Here is a 14905-nt window from a genome sequence, read left to right as displayed (position 1 = left end):
GACGTGTGTGCTCAGGTAACTAAAGGGAGTTTAATTACTGCTGTGACACTGGGGGTATGATTGGATAAGTGACTTTTTTGTATTATAAGTTGTTTTTAGTTCTTTCTGTTCTCTTGTAGTTTGGATAGTAAAGAAAACAACAATACGAGAATAGAATCCATGATGAGTTCTGTACAAAAAGATAACTTTTACCAACATAATGTAGAAAAATTAGAAAATGTTTCTCAGCTAAGTCTTGATAAGTCACCCACTGAAAAAAGTACACAGTATTTGAACCAGCATCAGACTGCAGCGATGTGTAAGTGGCAAAATGAAGGGAAACACACGGAGCAGCTTTTGGAAAGTGAGCCTCAAACACTAACCCTGGTACCAGAGCAGTTTAGTAATGCTAACATTGATCGGTCACCTCAAAATGATGATCACAGTGACACAGATAGTGAAGAAAATAGAGACAATCAACAGTTTCTCACAACGGTAAAGCTTGTAAATGCAAAGCAGACTACAGAAGATGAACAGGCCAAAGAAGCCGGAAGCCACCAGAAGTGCAGCAAGTCTTGCCATCCTGGGAAAGACTGTGCAAGTTGTCAGCAAGAGGAGATAGACGTCGTGCCAGAGAGTCCATTGTCAGATGCTGGCTCTGAGGATGTTGGTACTGGACCAAAAAATGACAACAAATTGAGTAGACAAGAAAGTTGCCTAGGAAATTCTCCTCCATTTGAGAAGGAAAGTGAACCCGAGTCACCGATGGATGTGGATAATTCTAAAAATAGTTGTCAAGACTCAGAAGCAGATGAGGAGACAAGTCCGGGTTTTGATGAACAAGAAGATGGTAGTTCCTCCCAAACAACAAATAAACCTTCAAGGTTCCAAGCAAGAGACGCTGACATTGAGTTTAGGAAACGGTATTCTACTAAGGGAGATGAAGTTAGATTACATTTCCAATTTGAAGGAGGAGAGAGTCGCACTGGAATGAATGATTTAAATGCTAAACTACCTGGAAATATTTCTAGCCTGAATGTAGAATGCAGAAATTCCAAGCAACATGGAAGAAAGGATTCTAAAATCACAGATCATTTCATGAGACTGCCCAAAGCAGAGGACAGAAGGTAATTTTCTGTGAGGAATATCTCTCCAATAGCATAATATGCTTTATAGTTTTGTAAGGGAGTTTAACGAAGCTATGATTTCTAGTAAAGCAAAAAAATGGTTTTGTTTCTTATTAACTACTTATGCGAAATTTAAACCTAGACTCCAAAGTTTAAACTCTAAAAAGGCTAGAAACAGAAAACAAGAAATAAAATGAGTATTAGAAATCAGATTTTTAGTTTCATGAGCTTCCTTTTGGTATTTATGGGAATTACTAGAACATGAAAATACTAGGTTGATAGTAGCTACTGTTTCTTCAGCCAGACATTCTTGTAGGCCATTGTGTATTACACTTTTTTTTTTTTTTTACACTGTTTAATGCCGTGACAGGCAGACAGATGGTATTATACTCACTAAATGAGAAAACTGAGGTTTGGGTTAGAGAATTCGCTGGAATCATGTGCCTTCTGAGTGGTAATGCTGGGATTTAAATCCAGGTGTGTCATATTACAAAGCTTATATTTTGCCATTACCCCATATGGACTCTTAAATCCCATCCATGATTTCTGTGATCTGAGTTTCATGAGATAGTGCAATCAGCATGCAATAGTGAGTTCACTTCATTGAAAATTACTGTGTAGATGATACTGTGAACCATGACTCATTTCTGTTTTGAGAAGGTGATTTACATGTGTTTGGAACTTTCTTCCACAGACTGTTAAAAATAAGCTCTTGAGTTTTATAAGCTTTATAAGTTTTTCTGTTGATTATAAACATAAAACATAATGAAATGAGTGACCAAGTATGGCATACTTTAAACAATAACATCTGGGTAAGTTTTGTGCTTGTGTATCTAAGGGAATTAAAACAGCAAATAATTTGTGACTAAATACATTTGTTTTGACCTTAGAAAAGAACAATGTGAAACCAAACATCAAAGAACAGAAAGGAAGATCCCTAAATACGTTCCGCCTCACCTTTCTCCAGATAAGAAGTGGCTTGGAACTCCCATTGAGGAAATGAGAAGAATGCCTCGATGTGGGATCCGGCTGCCTCTCTTGAGACCATCTGCCAATCACACAGTAACTATTCGGGTAGGTAGCACCTCTTATCTATCATGAGAGAAGACTGGAAGTCCTCATTTATTGTGATATTTATTAAGTGAGAAACAGACCAAGGCTTAGAAAGTTCTTCTGTTTTCTGCATATATAAAATACTGAGAATCCTACAGTATGGAACGATGTAATAATAACCTACTTAATGTAGAACCTAACAAATTAGCAATCATTAGCAATCATTGTCAGCTGATGGTGAAGATTTTTTTTTCCAGTATTTTTAAGAAACCTCATTGGATTCTTTTTCTGTCTTTTTACTCAGTTGATAGTATTGTGTACCCACTGCACAATCCTGCATTCATCCCTAAATTTCAAAGTTACGCATAGTTTAGTGTCCTTAAATCATTATCCAGTTGTGCCTTTTTTTTTTTTTTTTTTTTTTTTTTTTTGCAGGAGACCAGAGTTTTCTTATTACTCAAATCAGTCTCCTCGAGCATTCGGAGGTCAGAGTTTTTAAGGATAATTTGGTGGGTTGGGGAAGGCCAGTGAGTCAAGAGTACTGATTGGTTGGGTCACAAGAAGAAATAATGGGAAGTTGAAGCTGTCTTCTTGTGCTGCATCAGTTCCTGGGTGGGGACCACAAGATCAAATGAGCCAGTTTATCCATCTGGGTCCAGGTGCCAGCTGATCCATCAAGTGCAGGGTCTGCAAAATACCCAAGCACTGATCTTAGCAATTTAGGGAGGGTCGGAATCTTGTAGCCCCCAGCTGCACGACCCCTAAACCATAATTTCTAATCTTGTGCCTACTTTGTTAGTTCTACAATGGCAGTCTAGTCCCCAGGCAAGAAGGGGGTTTCTTTTGGGAAAGGGCTGTTACTGTCTTTGTTTTAACATTATATTAAAACATTATAACAACATTGTAACAAAACATAACAAAATACTAACATTTTATGGGAGTTACAAGCCAAGAACCTGGACAAAAACCAATGTGAATATCATAACACTACACTAACAGAAACTCTGTACATATTAAATAATTAAACCTCCTTCCCTGCTTCTCCTAGTTCTTAGTTACCTCTTTTATACTTTCTGTGTGTTCTTGCTTTTAAAAACCAATTTCATTGAGGTATGTAAAAATTCACCCATTTTAAGTGCTCAATTTGGTGATAGAGTCCATTTATTGAGCTGTGTGACCATCACCATAATCCAGTTTTAGATTGCCATCACTCACTGGGTAGTTTTAAACATTGATCTCATTTATTAGTCAGGTTTTATATAGATTTCACGCGCAGTACTAAAAAAATTGATGTGATCCCTCTTAACATACAATTTAGTGTAGATGTGATTAACTATTTTGAAATTCAGAATTCCTTAGCATATTTAGAGGTGCGAGTAACATTGAGCAGAGTTACAGGGTTTGAGCTGAGCTCTAAAAGATGAGCATAACTTTCTGAGGTGGAGTTAGTAAGATAGGAGACTTCCAGACAGATATATAAGATTGATAAGAACAGGCTGTGTGGTTGAAAACTATCTGTTTCAGAAGTGGAAAACAGTGCCTTTGCTGTAGTGTGGAATTTGGGTGGGGAATGAGGAGGAGACTTGAAAATTGGATTGGGTTCATATCACAGAGAGCTTCAAGTGCCAGGAACCAGACTTAAGTCATGTCTGTGCAGACAGTATTTGTGCTGTAGCAAGATTAATCAGACAGCTACATGTAAGGAAAACAAGTGAGGATACACTGGGAGCCGGGAGAGGTAATGTAAGAGCCCAGATAAGAGGTAAGTAAGGCAACAGTATGTACCGAATTGTGCTACATAGAGCTGCTTCAGGGGTTCTTCTGAAGTTTGATGCAAATTTCATTTCTAAATTATATTTTTAACAGTGAAAAACTTGTTAAAAAAGAACTACACAATCAAATTTGAAGATGCTTAATTCCACATTTGAGCCAGCTGTTTTTGTCAAGATAACCCATTTTTGTGTAGACCATAGAGCCAAGGTTCCCTTGCTACGTTTATCTGAAGAGTTAGCTTAATATCAAAATAGTATGTAAAATGTTACCATTTGCAACTGTATAGGTGCGTGAATCAGATGTGTGAGAGAGATAAATGTAAACTAAATGGTAGATTGATGTAAGCTTTAACTCTCATCCCTAACTCCTAATTTCTAACTTTGTATTTAAAACTGTCTTGTCATCACTTACTGATATTAGAGTAAGTAAAAGTTACTATAAAAACTGTATTTCTTTTTTATTCAACGGAGTTTTTTGCTCTTGCTGCCCAGACTGGAGTGCAGTGGCGCAATCTTGGCTCACGGCAACCTCCTCCTGCCGGGTTCAAACAATTCTCCTGCCTCAGCTTCCCAGGTAGCTGAGATTACAGGCATGCACCACCACGCCCAGCTAATTTTGTATTTTTAGTAGAGACGGGGTTTCTCCATGTTGGTCAGGCTGATCTCGAACTCCCGACCTCAGGTGATCCGCCCACCTCAGCCTCCCAAAGTGCTGGGATTACAGGCGTGAGTCACCGCGCTCTACCAAAAACTGTATTTCTAAAAATAGCTTTGGTGTGACTTTAACTGACTTTATGTCAAATTTCTTAGGGGAAAAAAAGGATTCTGCTGTTTTAAAGAGCTTGAAAATCACTGAGGTAATAGTCCTAGAGATAAAAAAGAAAATAGAAGGCTGCATTGTTTTGAGGTAAAATTGATAGAATATGGTGAATTCTTAAATATGAGTGATAAAAAGGAGTTGTTGATAATGCATGTAAAATTAAGGTTCTTAGTCTAGATTACTGAGATAATGTTAAAGGTGAGGAACTGGAGAAAAGATTGACAGAGAGTGTTAAGTGATATTTTTAGCTTTTTTCTCCTCCTCCTCTCTCCCACCCTCCCACAAAGAAAACCCCAACCATCCTATGCCATCATTATTTAATCTCTATAGTTAACGTTTCTTTCTTAGGTACCCAGTGACCCTCAGGTTTTTAAAATCTTTTATTTTATTACAACAGTAAAGCAAGATTATTGTAAAAAATATGCAACTATTATATGAAAGCATGTAACTCAGAAAACCCATCTCTCAGTCCTATTCCCAGAGTTTAACAATTTGTTGTATTTTCTTCTAGATTCTTATTCCTGAATATGATAATAAGATATAAATGTAATTAACAGTTACTTAATAGCAGTGTTTAGTTATTAAGATTTCAGATGTTAATAGTTACAGAGTTTGAAATAGTAAAATGACAGTTGGGCACAATAGCTCACACCTGTAATCCCAGCGCTTTAAGACGCCAAGGCAGGAGGATTGCTTGAGGCCAGGAGTTCAAGACTAGCCTGGGCAACATAGTACAATGTACATAGTCTGTACATTTTTAACTGTACAAAAAGTTAAAAAATTAGCCAGGCATGGTGGCACAGGCCTGTAATCCTAGCTACTCATGAGGCTAAGGCGAGAGGATTACTTGAGCCCTGCAGTTTAGCCTGGATGACAGAGTAAGACCCTGTTTCTTAAAAATAAAATAAAATAAAGCCAACATTTAGTTTTAGAAAGGTAAGGCAATCTGAAATTTCACTTAGTGGTCAATTTCCAACAAACACATGCATGTGTGCATGCATGCAAACACACACAGAGCCACACACAAAGCATATTGCCTGTATGTTCCCCTTTGTGTGAAGCTCAACTGGTACCTATGCTGTTTTATCAGATGATATGGAACATCTTTACAAAATCACCTTTAGGACGTTCTTATGAGGGTGAAAATACTTTCAGCATAACTGCTGATTCTGTCACAGTTGACTTTTTTTTTTTCCGAGATGAAGTCTTGCTCTATCACCCAGGCTGCTGGAGTGCAGTGGTGCGATCTCGGCTCACTGAAACCTCTGCCTCCCGGGTTCAAGCGATCCTCCTACCTCAGCCTCCCAAGTAGCTGGGACTACAGGTGCATACCACCAAGCTCGGCTGATGTTTGTATTTGTAATAGAGACGGGGTTTTGCCACGTTGGCTAGGCTGGTCTTAAACTCCTGAGATCAGGTGATCACCTGCCTGGGCCTCCCAATGTGCTGGGATTACAAGTGTGAGCCACTGTTCCTGGCCTTTTTTTTTTTTTTTAAGAGACAGGATCTCACTCTGTCACCCAGGCTGGATTGCAGAAGCAGTTGTGTGATCTTGGCTAGCCTCCAACTCTTAGGTTCAAGCAATCTTCCCACCTCAGCCTCCTGAGTAGGTGGGGTTACAGGCATGTGCCACCACACCTGCTAATTTTCTAAATTTGTAGCTATGTTGGCCCAGGCTGATTTTGAACTCCAGGCCTCAAGTGATCCTCTAGCCTCAACCTCCCAAAGTGTTGAGATTGCAGACGTGAACAACTGTGCCTGGCCACATTTGACACTATAGACATTTCTTTTCTCTTTGGAATATACTCATCCTTTGGCTCCGTGACACAATATAATCCTAAATTTCTTCCTCCTTAGCCAATTCTTATTTTCCTTTTAGGCTATTCTTCTGTGTGTGACCAGTAAGTGTTGTTGGAGTTCCTCAAGCCTTTTTCGTAGGTCCTTTCTTCTTCTCTCTCTCTCTGGTTCGTCTCACCCACCCTTGTGGTTTTAATGATCACCTATATAGATAGCTCACAGGTTTCTTTTTCTTTTCTTTTTTTTTTTTGAGAAGGATTCTCGCTCTGTCGCCAGGCTGGAGTGCAGTGGCTTGATCTCCGCTCACTGCAACCTCCGCCTCCCGGGTTCAAGTGATTCGCCTGCCTCAGCCTCCCGAGTAGATGGGACTACCGACATGCGCCACCATTCCCAACTAATTTTTGTATTTTTAGTAGAGACAGGGTTTCTCCATGTTGGCCAGGATGGTCTCTGGTCTTGCTCTCTTGACCTCGTGATCTGCCCGCGGCCTCCCAAAGTGCTGGGATTACAGGCATGAGCCACCGGCCCAGTTTATTTTTCTTAAGTTGCAGTGTTACTAAACTGAACCTGGGTGCACTCCAGTGCAGTAAAGCCAAACACCGACACTGACATCTGTAGCAAGAGAAATAAGGGTGTTTGTTTGCAGGACACCAAGCAAGTAGAATAGGATAACTATTGCTTAAAACTTGACCTCCCCAGTGACATACAAGCAAGATTTTTTTAAGGTAGAGATATATTTTAGGAAAGCAGAAGTTACTGGCAAAATCATACATCAATATGTGGGGGTTATATGTTGGTTTAGTCCCAAAAGGCAGGATATCTTGAGGTGGGGTGGCAGAATTCAGAGATTCTTTGATTTGCGATTGGTTAAGGAACTAAGGCTTTGTCTAGAAACTTGGAATCAGCAGAAAAGAATGTTAAGGTTTGGCACGTGGGTGTCACTGTCTCCAGGCCCCTCAGGAAGAAATTTAGAACAAAGAACGTCAGTCAGAGTTCAGTCTTCAGTTCCCCCTTATGTGATGGTGGTTAGCATTTTCCATTTGGCCGAGTCTGAGTTTCTGAAAAATAACTCAGAGACCTTTGTCAAGATGTTATCTTTATTTTCTATAGGGAGCAACACATCTTGTGGCTCTGACTTCCATGAGAGGCTATTGGTTTAAGCTGTTATTACCTCCTTGTTAATCTGGTGGCTCATTTACTTCTCAAGTCTAGCTAGGTGCCTGGAATTTCCCTTGAAGTTTGGGATATGATGAGGTTTCTCTTCAAATAACCTGATCAATCGTTTATTCTTTAATTCATAGTACTCCCCTCCCTTTTTTTTCTTTTTCTCCTTTTTTCCTTTTTGCCTTTATTAGATGCCCAGGCATGCCACAGTACCAAGCATTATCAATATCAGCTGACATTCCTTTCCTTATTTGGAAAGAGAACTAACTTTCTAGCTCATTACAGACATGCCTTCCCCTTTCCTCTCCGCTTTCTTTCACATGCCCGCCTATCTAAAAAAAATCAAACGTTTAGCCAACCGGGATTAGTTTAGATTGTACGACCCAACCCCAGCCAATAGGGAAAGGGTACAGAGGCAGGACTTGCGTCAGGAATAAAGGCTCTTGTGCCCCTTTGTTCAGGTGTGCTCTCATGGCGACTGGCCAAGGAGGCACTCCTGCGCAGAAGTAAAATTGCTTTGCTAAGAATCCTTTATTTGAGTGTTCAATTTCCTTAGGATTTTGAGCATTATTCCTAACAAAAGGACTTGAGATTTTCTTTTATTTCCTTGCTTGAGGGCACCCCAGCAGGCCCGTAAGAGAGCTCCCTGCTCTGTCTCAGCAGATGTTTTTATGAAGCTGTCTATTTGACAGTCTTCTTTCCATAGTTGTTCCCTTTTTAAGGAATGTTGATGCATAGAGTTAAACTCTGTAAAATATTTAAAGAAATTTATTCTAAGCCAAATATGAGTGACCTATGGCCTGTGACACAGCCCCAGGAGATCCTGAGTATGTGTGCCCAAGGTAGTCAGGCTACAGGTTGGTTTTATATGTATTAGAGAGCTATAAGACATCACTCAATACATGTAAGATGCATATTGATTTGGTCCAGCAGGCAGGACAACTCGAAAGGGGCTTCCAGATCATAGATTCTCTGCTTGGCAGTTGGTTAAGAGAGTTATTATCTAAAGACCTGAAATCAATAGAAAAAGGAATGTCTGGGTTAAGAAGGGTTTCTAAAGACCAAGGTTTTATCATGGAGATGATGCTTGTAGATAACAGGCTTCAGAGCTCTTATCAGACACTTCATTACTTCTCTCCTGGACTGGATCAGGGAAGACCTGGAAACGGAAGGGGATTCTCTACAGCAGCAGTCCCCAACTTTTTGGCACCGGGACCAGTTTTATGGAAGACCATTTTTCCATGGGTTAGGGGATGGTTTCAGAATGAAACTATTCCACCTCAGATCATCAGGCATTAGTTCGATTCTCATAAGGAGTGTGCAGCTTAGATCCCTCACATGTGCAGTTCATAATAGGCTTCTTGCCCTTATGAGAATCTGATGTTGCCACTGACCTGACAGGAGGCAGAGGTCAGCCTCACTCACCTCCTGCTACGCGGCCTGGTTCCTAACAGGCCATAAACTGCTAGTCCATGCCTGTCTGCATTCTGGGGAGTTTGGGACCCTTGCTCTACAGAATGTAGATTTTCCCCACAAGAGACAGTTTAGCAGGGCTATTTCAAAATATTTCAAAGGAATATATTTTAGAGTAAAGTATTTCTGTTTCTTTCAGGGCCTGGTATCTGTCTTGTTGGTATCTTAATTGCTATAAAGAGTCTGCCTTGTCAGGCTTAAGGTACCTGTTTTAATGTTAATGCTGGTCAGTCATGTCTAAATTTCAAAGGGAGGAAGGTATAATGAAGCATGTCCAACCACCTGTTCCCATCATGGCCTGAACTAGTGTTTTGGGTTTGCTTTAGAATGCCCTTGACTGAGGGAGGGGTCCATTCAGTTGGTTGGGGGGCTTAGAATTTTATTTTTGTTTCACCCTTTTCCTTGTTAATTTTTTCCTTTAGAGTTAAGCTCAGTTACCATTCCTCAAGGAAACTTTACCTAAGTTTACCAGATAAACTAAATCTGAGCTGGTCTCATAACACAATGTTCCTTATATTCATAACATACTACAAGTGAAATTATATATTTATTTATGTGATTATACTCTGCAGTGAAGTACTCATACATACTACCACATGGATTACTCTTGAAAACATTATGCTAAGCGAAAAAGCCCAGACACAAAAGGCCACATATTATGTGATTTCTTTTATTTATAATATCCAGAATAGGCATAATGTTAAACTTTAAACCATAATCTCTTTCTCTTACCAGTGGCAAATCTATATGAGTCTGCAGCAATGCTAATACTAGCCTCCTTAGAAGAAAGGATTTGGCTGAGGGGCATAAGGCAGAATGAGAAACCAAGGCAAGTTTTAGAGCAGGAGTGAAAGTTCATTAAAAAGCTTTAGAGCAGGAATGAAAGGAAGTAAATACACTTGGAAAAGGGCCAAGCAAGCGACTTGAGAGATCAAGTACATAGTTTGACCTTTGACTTGAGATTTTATATGTTGGCATGCTTCCAGGGGGTTATGGCCCCTTCTCCCCTGATTATTCCCTTGAGATGGGCTGTCTGCATGCGCAGTGTGATTACTGGAGTTGTACACATGCTCGCTTGAGGTATTCTTCCCTTACCAGTCGAGTGTTCTTATAAGGTCATATACCAGTTAAACTTTTGCCATTTTGCTTCCTAGTACACATGCTGGGGCTGACTTGCCCAGCTCCTAAGATCTTAACAGGAAGCTGCTGATCACCAATTTCAGATTTTTCTATCTATTGGGTGACTCCTTTCCCTGGCGCCAGCTGCATCCAGTTATTTTAGAGAGGCAGTTTCACAGCTGCCTGTGCATCACTTGAAGGTTGTCTGACATTCCCGGTGGTGGTAGGAGCCCTGTCCTGCCCTGCTCATGTCTGACTGGCTACCTACTGTAACATTTCCTCAAACTTTTACTTAATAGTTACTGTAGTAGCATATGTGTGTACATATATATTTGCATGTATGTGCATACACATGTATACATGCCAGATTCTAGTTTACGTATTCAGAATACAAAGTTAATATGGTTATTTTCAGGAAGTTTGGGATCTAATGAGGGAAAGAAAACAAGTGTGTTCTAGCATGATAATAATCTAACAAAACAAGATAAATAGCTGCCTACTTTGAAGTTTCTGAAGACTTCATAAAGGTAATGAAAATTTGGCAGAGCTGTGAAGGTGACAATAGAGATTTAACCAGATACAGTGGGGGAGGTGGCAATTGGTAGTAGTGGTATTAAAAAGAGAGGCCACAGTAGTATGTATACAGGGATGTAGATATGAAAATGAATTTGCTATGTTTAAGGAATTTTAAGTGTTTAAGACTTGTTCGGAATGAATAGTGTTTTGATAAGAAAGTATATGAAAATCAGGATGACATAATCAGAGTATAGGCATTATAGCATTAGAAGCCTGGGAATTCCTTAGAAAGATAATGTTATTCCAAAGTGAGGGTAAGGGTTTTATGGGGGCTGGATGTGTCTAGCAACAGCTGGAGTTAGGCAGAAGGATAGGAAGCACTTAGTAAAAGCTGAGGCAAGGAAGGATTCCTAGGGGGTATGGAGCTAGGATATGTACTGTGTCTGGTGACTTGGAACCTGATTGAATAGAGGTGAGAAATGGGAAGAGCTGAAGGGTTCTTTGGTGATTTCTTGCCTGGGAGCTGGTCTTTATTTTACAGCATTTGCTTTGGTTACTTTGGATTATTTTATAGAAGATAAATTTAGTTTTTATGCACTGACAATTTTGTTTACCCTCAATTTCAGGTAGATCTTTTGCGAGCAGGAGAAGTTCCTAAACCTTTTCCAACACATTATAAAGATTCGTGGGATAACAAGCATGTTAAAATGCCTTGTTCAGAACAAAATTTGTACCCAGTAGAAGATGAGGTAAGAACAAAACCGAGATTCTTTTAATCTCTGAAAAATGGTTTGGTACTTGCTTGTTTGACCTTTGATTCTGTGATGTAAAAGAACTTAGAATAACTTCCTCATGTGTTTTTCTTTTTTCCAAAAGAATGGTGAGCGAACTGCGGGGAGCCGGTGGGAGCTCATTCAGACTGCACTTCTCAACAAATTTACACGACCCCAAAACTTGAAGGTATATTGTTTTTACCATTCTTGCCTCTTTATGGGCCCTTCCTCTCCTCTTTCAAAGACTTTTTGGTCTTAATAGATTCAGGTAGCAACATTCTTTAGATGCAAAGTGCTTGCTTCCTGGCACTAAGGAAGGCTCCTTAGAGACATTCTACTAGGAAATGAGAAGAACTGAGAGTTGAAAATGACTTGCCTGGAGCCACACAGAATAATTTGGAGAACCAAGAGTAATACCTCTGTTTCTTGATTCCCCATCCAATTTCCTTCAGTCCAAGCTTCTCTTTTATTTTTTGTTTTAAAATTATCGTGTTTCTGAAATATCTTTAAAAGTAAATCAGGAAAGAATTATGACTTCAGCAATATTTGCCCAAAGGGAAGCTGAGTTTCCTAATGATTAAAGTATACGTTAAGCTTTCTGGTTTTTATTGCTCTTAATGTAGCTCCTAGCAGTTTAATAATTTATTAATCTTATATTTTGGCAATAATTTATTTTTGTTATATTTCATTTAAGACTGCAAGGGTAACCATTAGATTGTTTTTCTAATATCTAAAATATGCGTGTGTGTGTATATATGTATATATATATTTATATTGGGGGGCACTATAGCCATGAAAATTTTAATGTTTTTATAAATATAGACAGTGATAGAATTTTTTATACATCCATGAAAATGGGTTTTATTTTCTTTCAGAGACTTAATTTGTTGTGTATAGTTTCTCAGATTTCTTAATATTTTCTACTGAGACTTGTGTAGCAGGGTGAGCCACAGACAGAACCTCTCAGACACCGAGTTGTAGAAGGAAGGGCTTTATCCAGCTGGGAGCATCGGCAAGCTACTGCCTTAAAATCCAAGCTCTCCGAGTGCACAATTTATGTCCCTTTTAAGGGCTCACAACACTAAAGATTTCACATGAAAGGGTCGTGATTGATTTGAGCAAGCAGAGGGTATGTGATGGGGCTGCATGCACTGGTGGTCAGAGAGAAACAGAACAGGGCAGGGAGTTTCATAGTATTCTTCTGTACAATATCAGGAACATCGGTTTCTTAAGTCATGAGTTGATTTTTAACTACTGGGTTTAGGCCAGGCAGACCCAGGCCTGGTTCTGGGCCTGGTGCCGGGCTGCCTGTCTTTGGTTTTGCTTCTTTGTTTTTTCTTAAAACAGGTGCTGAATATAAAACAACATAAAACAATATGAGAGGGTCTGTCTCTTTCCTCATTTCCCCCCTTTGGAGACTCACACTTTTTATTAGTGGGAGTTCTTACTCTTATTTTTGCTACTCATGTCTTTTTGTGCAGTAGATTGATAGTGATTCGTATAGTACACTTGTGCTGAAGCATTTTGTTGAACTGAGGTAGCAATGAAGCTTTTTTATCATTTGAAGAAATACAGGTAGCAAACAAAGGAGCAGTAGGCAGGTTTTTATTACTATTATAACTTTTATTATGAGTTTTAAATTCTCTTAGTGCTGGGAACTAATTTTTAAGCGTGGCTCTCAGATTAAGTCCGTGCCACACTTGCACAGGTACATGTACCAGTTTTGTCATATGTTAAACTATGTCTTTAACTACTTGCCTTTGGTTATCTATGTGTAGACAGTAATTAGTAAGGTTACATTTCTTATAGACCCTTTTTTAGTTGCTAGCAAGTAGTCGGGAGCCAATCTATTTTGATAGATAGCATTTTTTATCTGAGTGTTTTGTTTGTTTGTTTGTTTTTTGCCAGGCCATAATAGTCAAGCCTTGACCAGTTTTATTAGTAGTAATTTCTAAAACAGCTTGTAACCGTATAATTCAGTTGAGCATGTAAATGGGGGTCCGATATCCCCATGAGCCATCTTGTGCCCGAGCAGCGGGTCCATAGTATTGTATGATTTTTTCAGGGGCCATTCATCATCTTTGTAATTATTTATGGCTATGCTTCGTTTTTCACGGGAAGCATAGACTGGGAAGCCCAGAAGTTCACCTGTTTTTATGGGCAGTAAGAAGAAAGGTGGTTTAATAGTGCCAATAACATAACCACCTGTCCACTGGTCAGGCAGCCTAGTGTAGGCTCTATGTCTACCTATCCAGTATAACCTGGTGGGGGCAGTCTAGTCCTGGTGGAATTCTGGGTGGGCCCAGACAGTCTGCAATCTTGGAAATTTACTGAATGGATTTCTTTTTGCATAATTGGAACTCCATCATGTAACTGTTTTTGCGGTACTATTGTACAGCTTTTGCCCAAGACAACTAAGCCGCCCTACAGGATGAGTGAATTCTTTTTCTTCTCTAGCTATGCAATACTGTCTAATAATTGAGACTTTTAGAACCCAAAAATTGTCAGGGTGGTTCTTTTGGGCCGGGAATTCATCAGGAGCTGGGTCCGTAGGAACTAATTCTCGGGCGTCCCGTGGTCATTGATCTCCTGTTAGGCTTCCTCCACAAACATAACATGAAGTGACTTTTAGAGGCTGGGCTACATGTTTGGCTAATTGCAAAAACAAATTCTTTTTTTTTTTTTTTTTTTTTTTTTTTTGAGACGGAGTCTTGCTCTGTTACCCAGGCTGGAGTGCAGTGGCCGGATTTCAGCTCACTGCAAGCTCCGCCTCCCAGGTTCACGCCATTCTCCGGCCTCAGCCTCCCGAGTAGCTGGGACTACAGGCGCCCGCCACCTCGCCCGGCTAGTTTTTTGTATTTCTTAATAGAGACGGGGTTTCACCGTGTTAGCCAGGATGGTCTCGATCTCCTGACCTCGTGATCCGCCCGTCTCGGCCTCCCAAAGTGCTGGGATTACAGGCTTGAGCCACCGCGCCCGGCCTCAAAAACAAATTCTTAGTTTTTCCTGGAATCTCAGGTACTGGCACATTTTATTCATCATAGAAAGTCTGAAATACTGGTTCTAGAGAGTCTCATTGAACCTCTCCTTTTATTAGGATGCTTACGCTAGGATCTAGTCCTTTTTCATTAATGTCTAATGTTACTTTTTTTTTTTTTTTTTTTCATTTTGGGTCTGAGGGGTTTGTGATTACCAATTCCAAAGGGTTGTAGCTCCCACTCATGCAGGAGGGGCTGACTTTTCCTTTTTGGAGCGAAACAGGATCTTTTTAATTTTTTTTTCAAGTAGCCCAAATGACATAAGACCAGTATT

General features: G+C 39.8%; 1 protein-coding gene across 6 annotated transcripts in view; it reads left to right on the top strand.

The window, feature by feature from the left end:
* LOC116269531 (poly(ADP-ribose) glycohydrolase) overlaps positions 1-14905 on the top strand; it is a 57679-nt gene that overhangs the window by 22106 nt on the left and 20668 nt on the right. For all 6 annotated transcript variants that reach the window (XR_004177150.1, XM_031652687.1, XM_031652683.1 and 3 more), the window contains 4 exons: positions 120-1106; positions 1997-2180; positions 11447-11569; positions 11697-11780. Coding sequence is in view for 5 of the 6 variants with exons in the window: in XM_031652687.1 (XP_031508547.1) it covers positions 120-1106; positions 1997-2180; positions 11447-11569; positions 11697-11780 (1378 nt within the window). In the remaining variant the exon portion in view is untranslated. The remainder of the gene's footprint in view (positions 1-119; positions 1107-1996; positions 2181-11446; positions 11570-11696; positions 11781-14905) is intronic.

Source organism: Papio anubis, chromosome 11, assembly GCF_008728515.1.
Source record: "Papio anubis isolate 15944 chromosome 11, Panubis1.0, whole genome shotgun sequence".
Lineage (NCBI taxonomy): Eukaryota > Metazoa > Chordata > Mammalia > Primates > Cercopithecidae > Papio > Papio anubis.
Note: the sequence above shows the minus strand (reverse complement) of the source record. Positions and strands in the feature narration are given on the sequence as shown.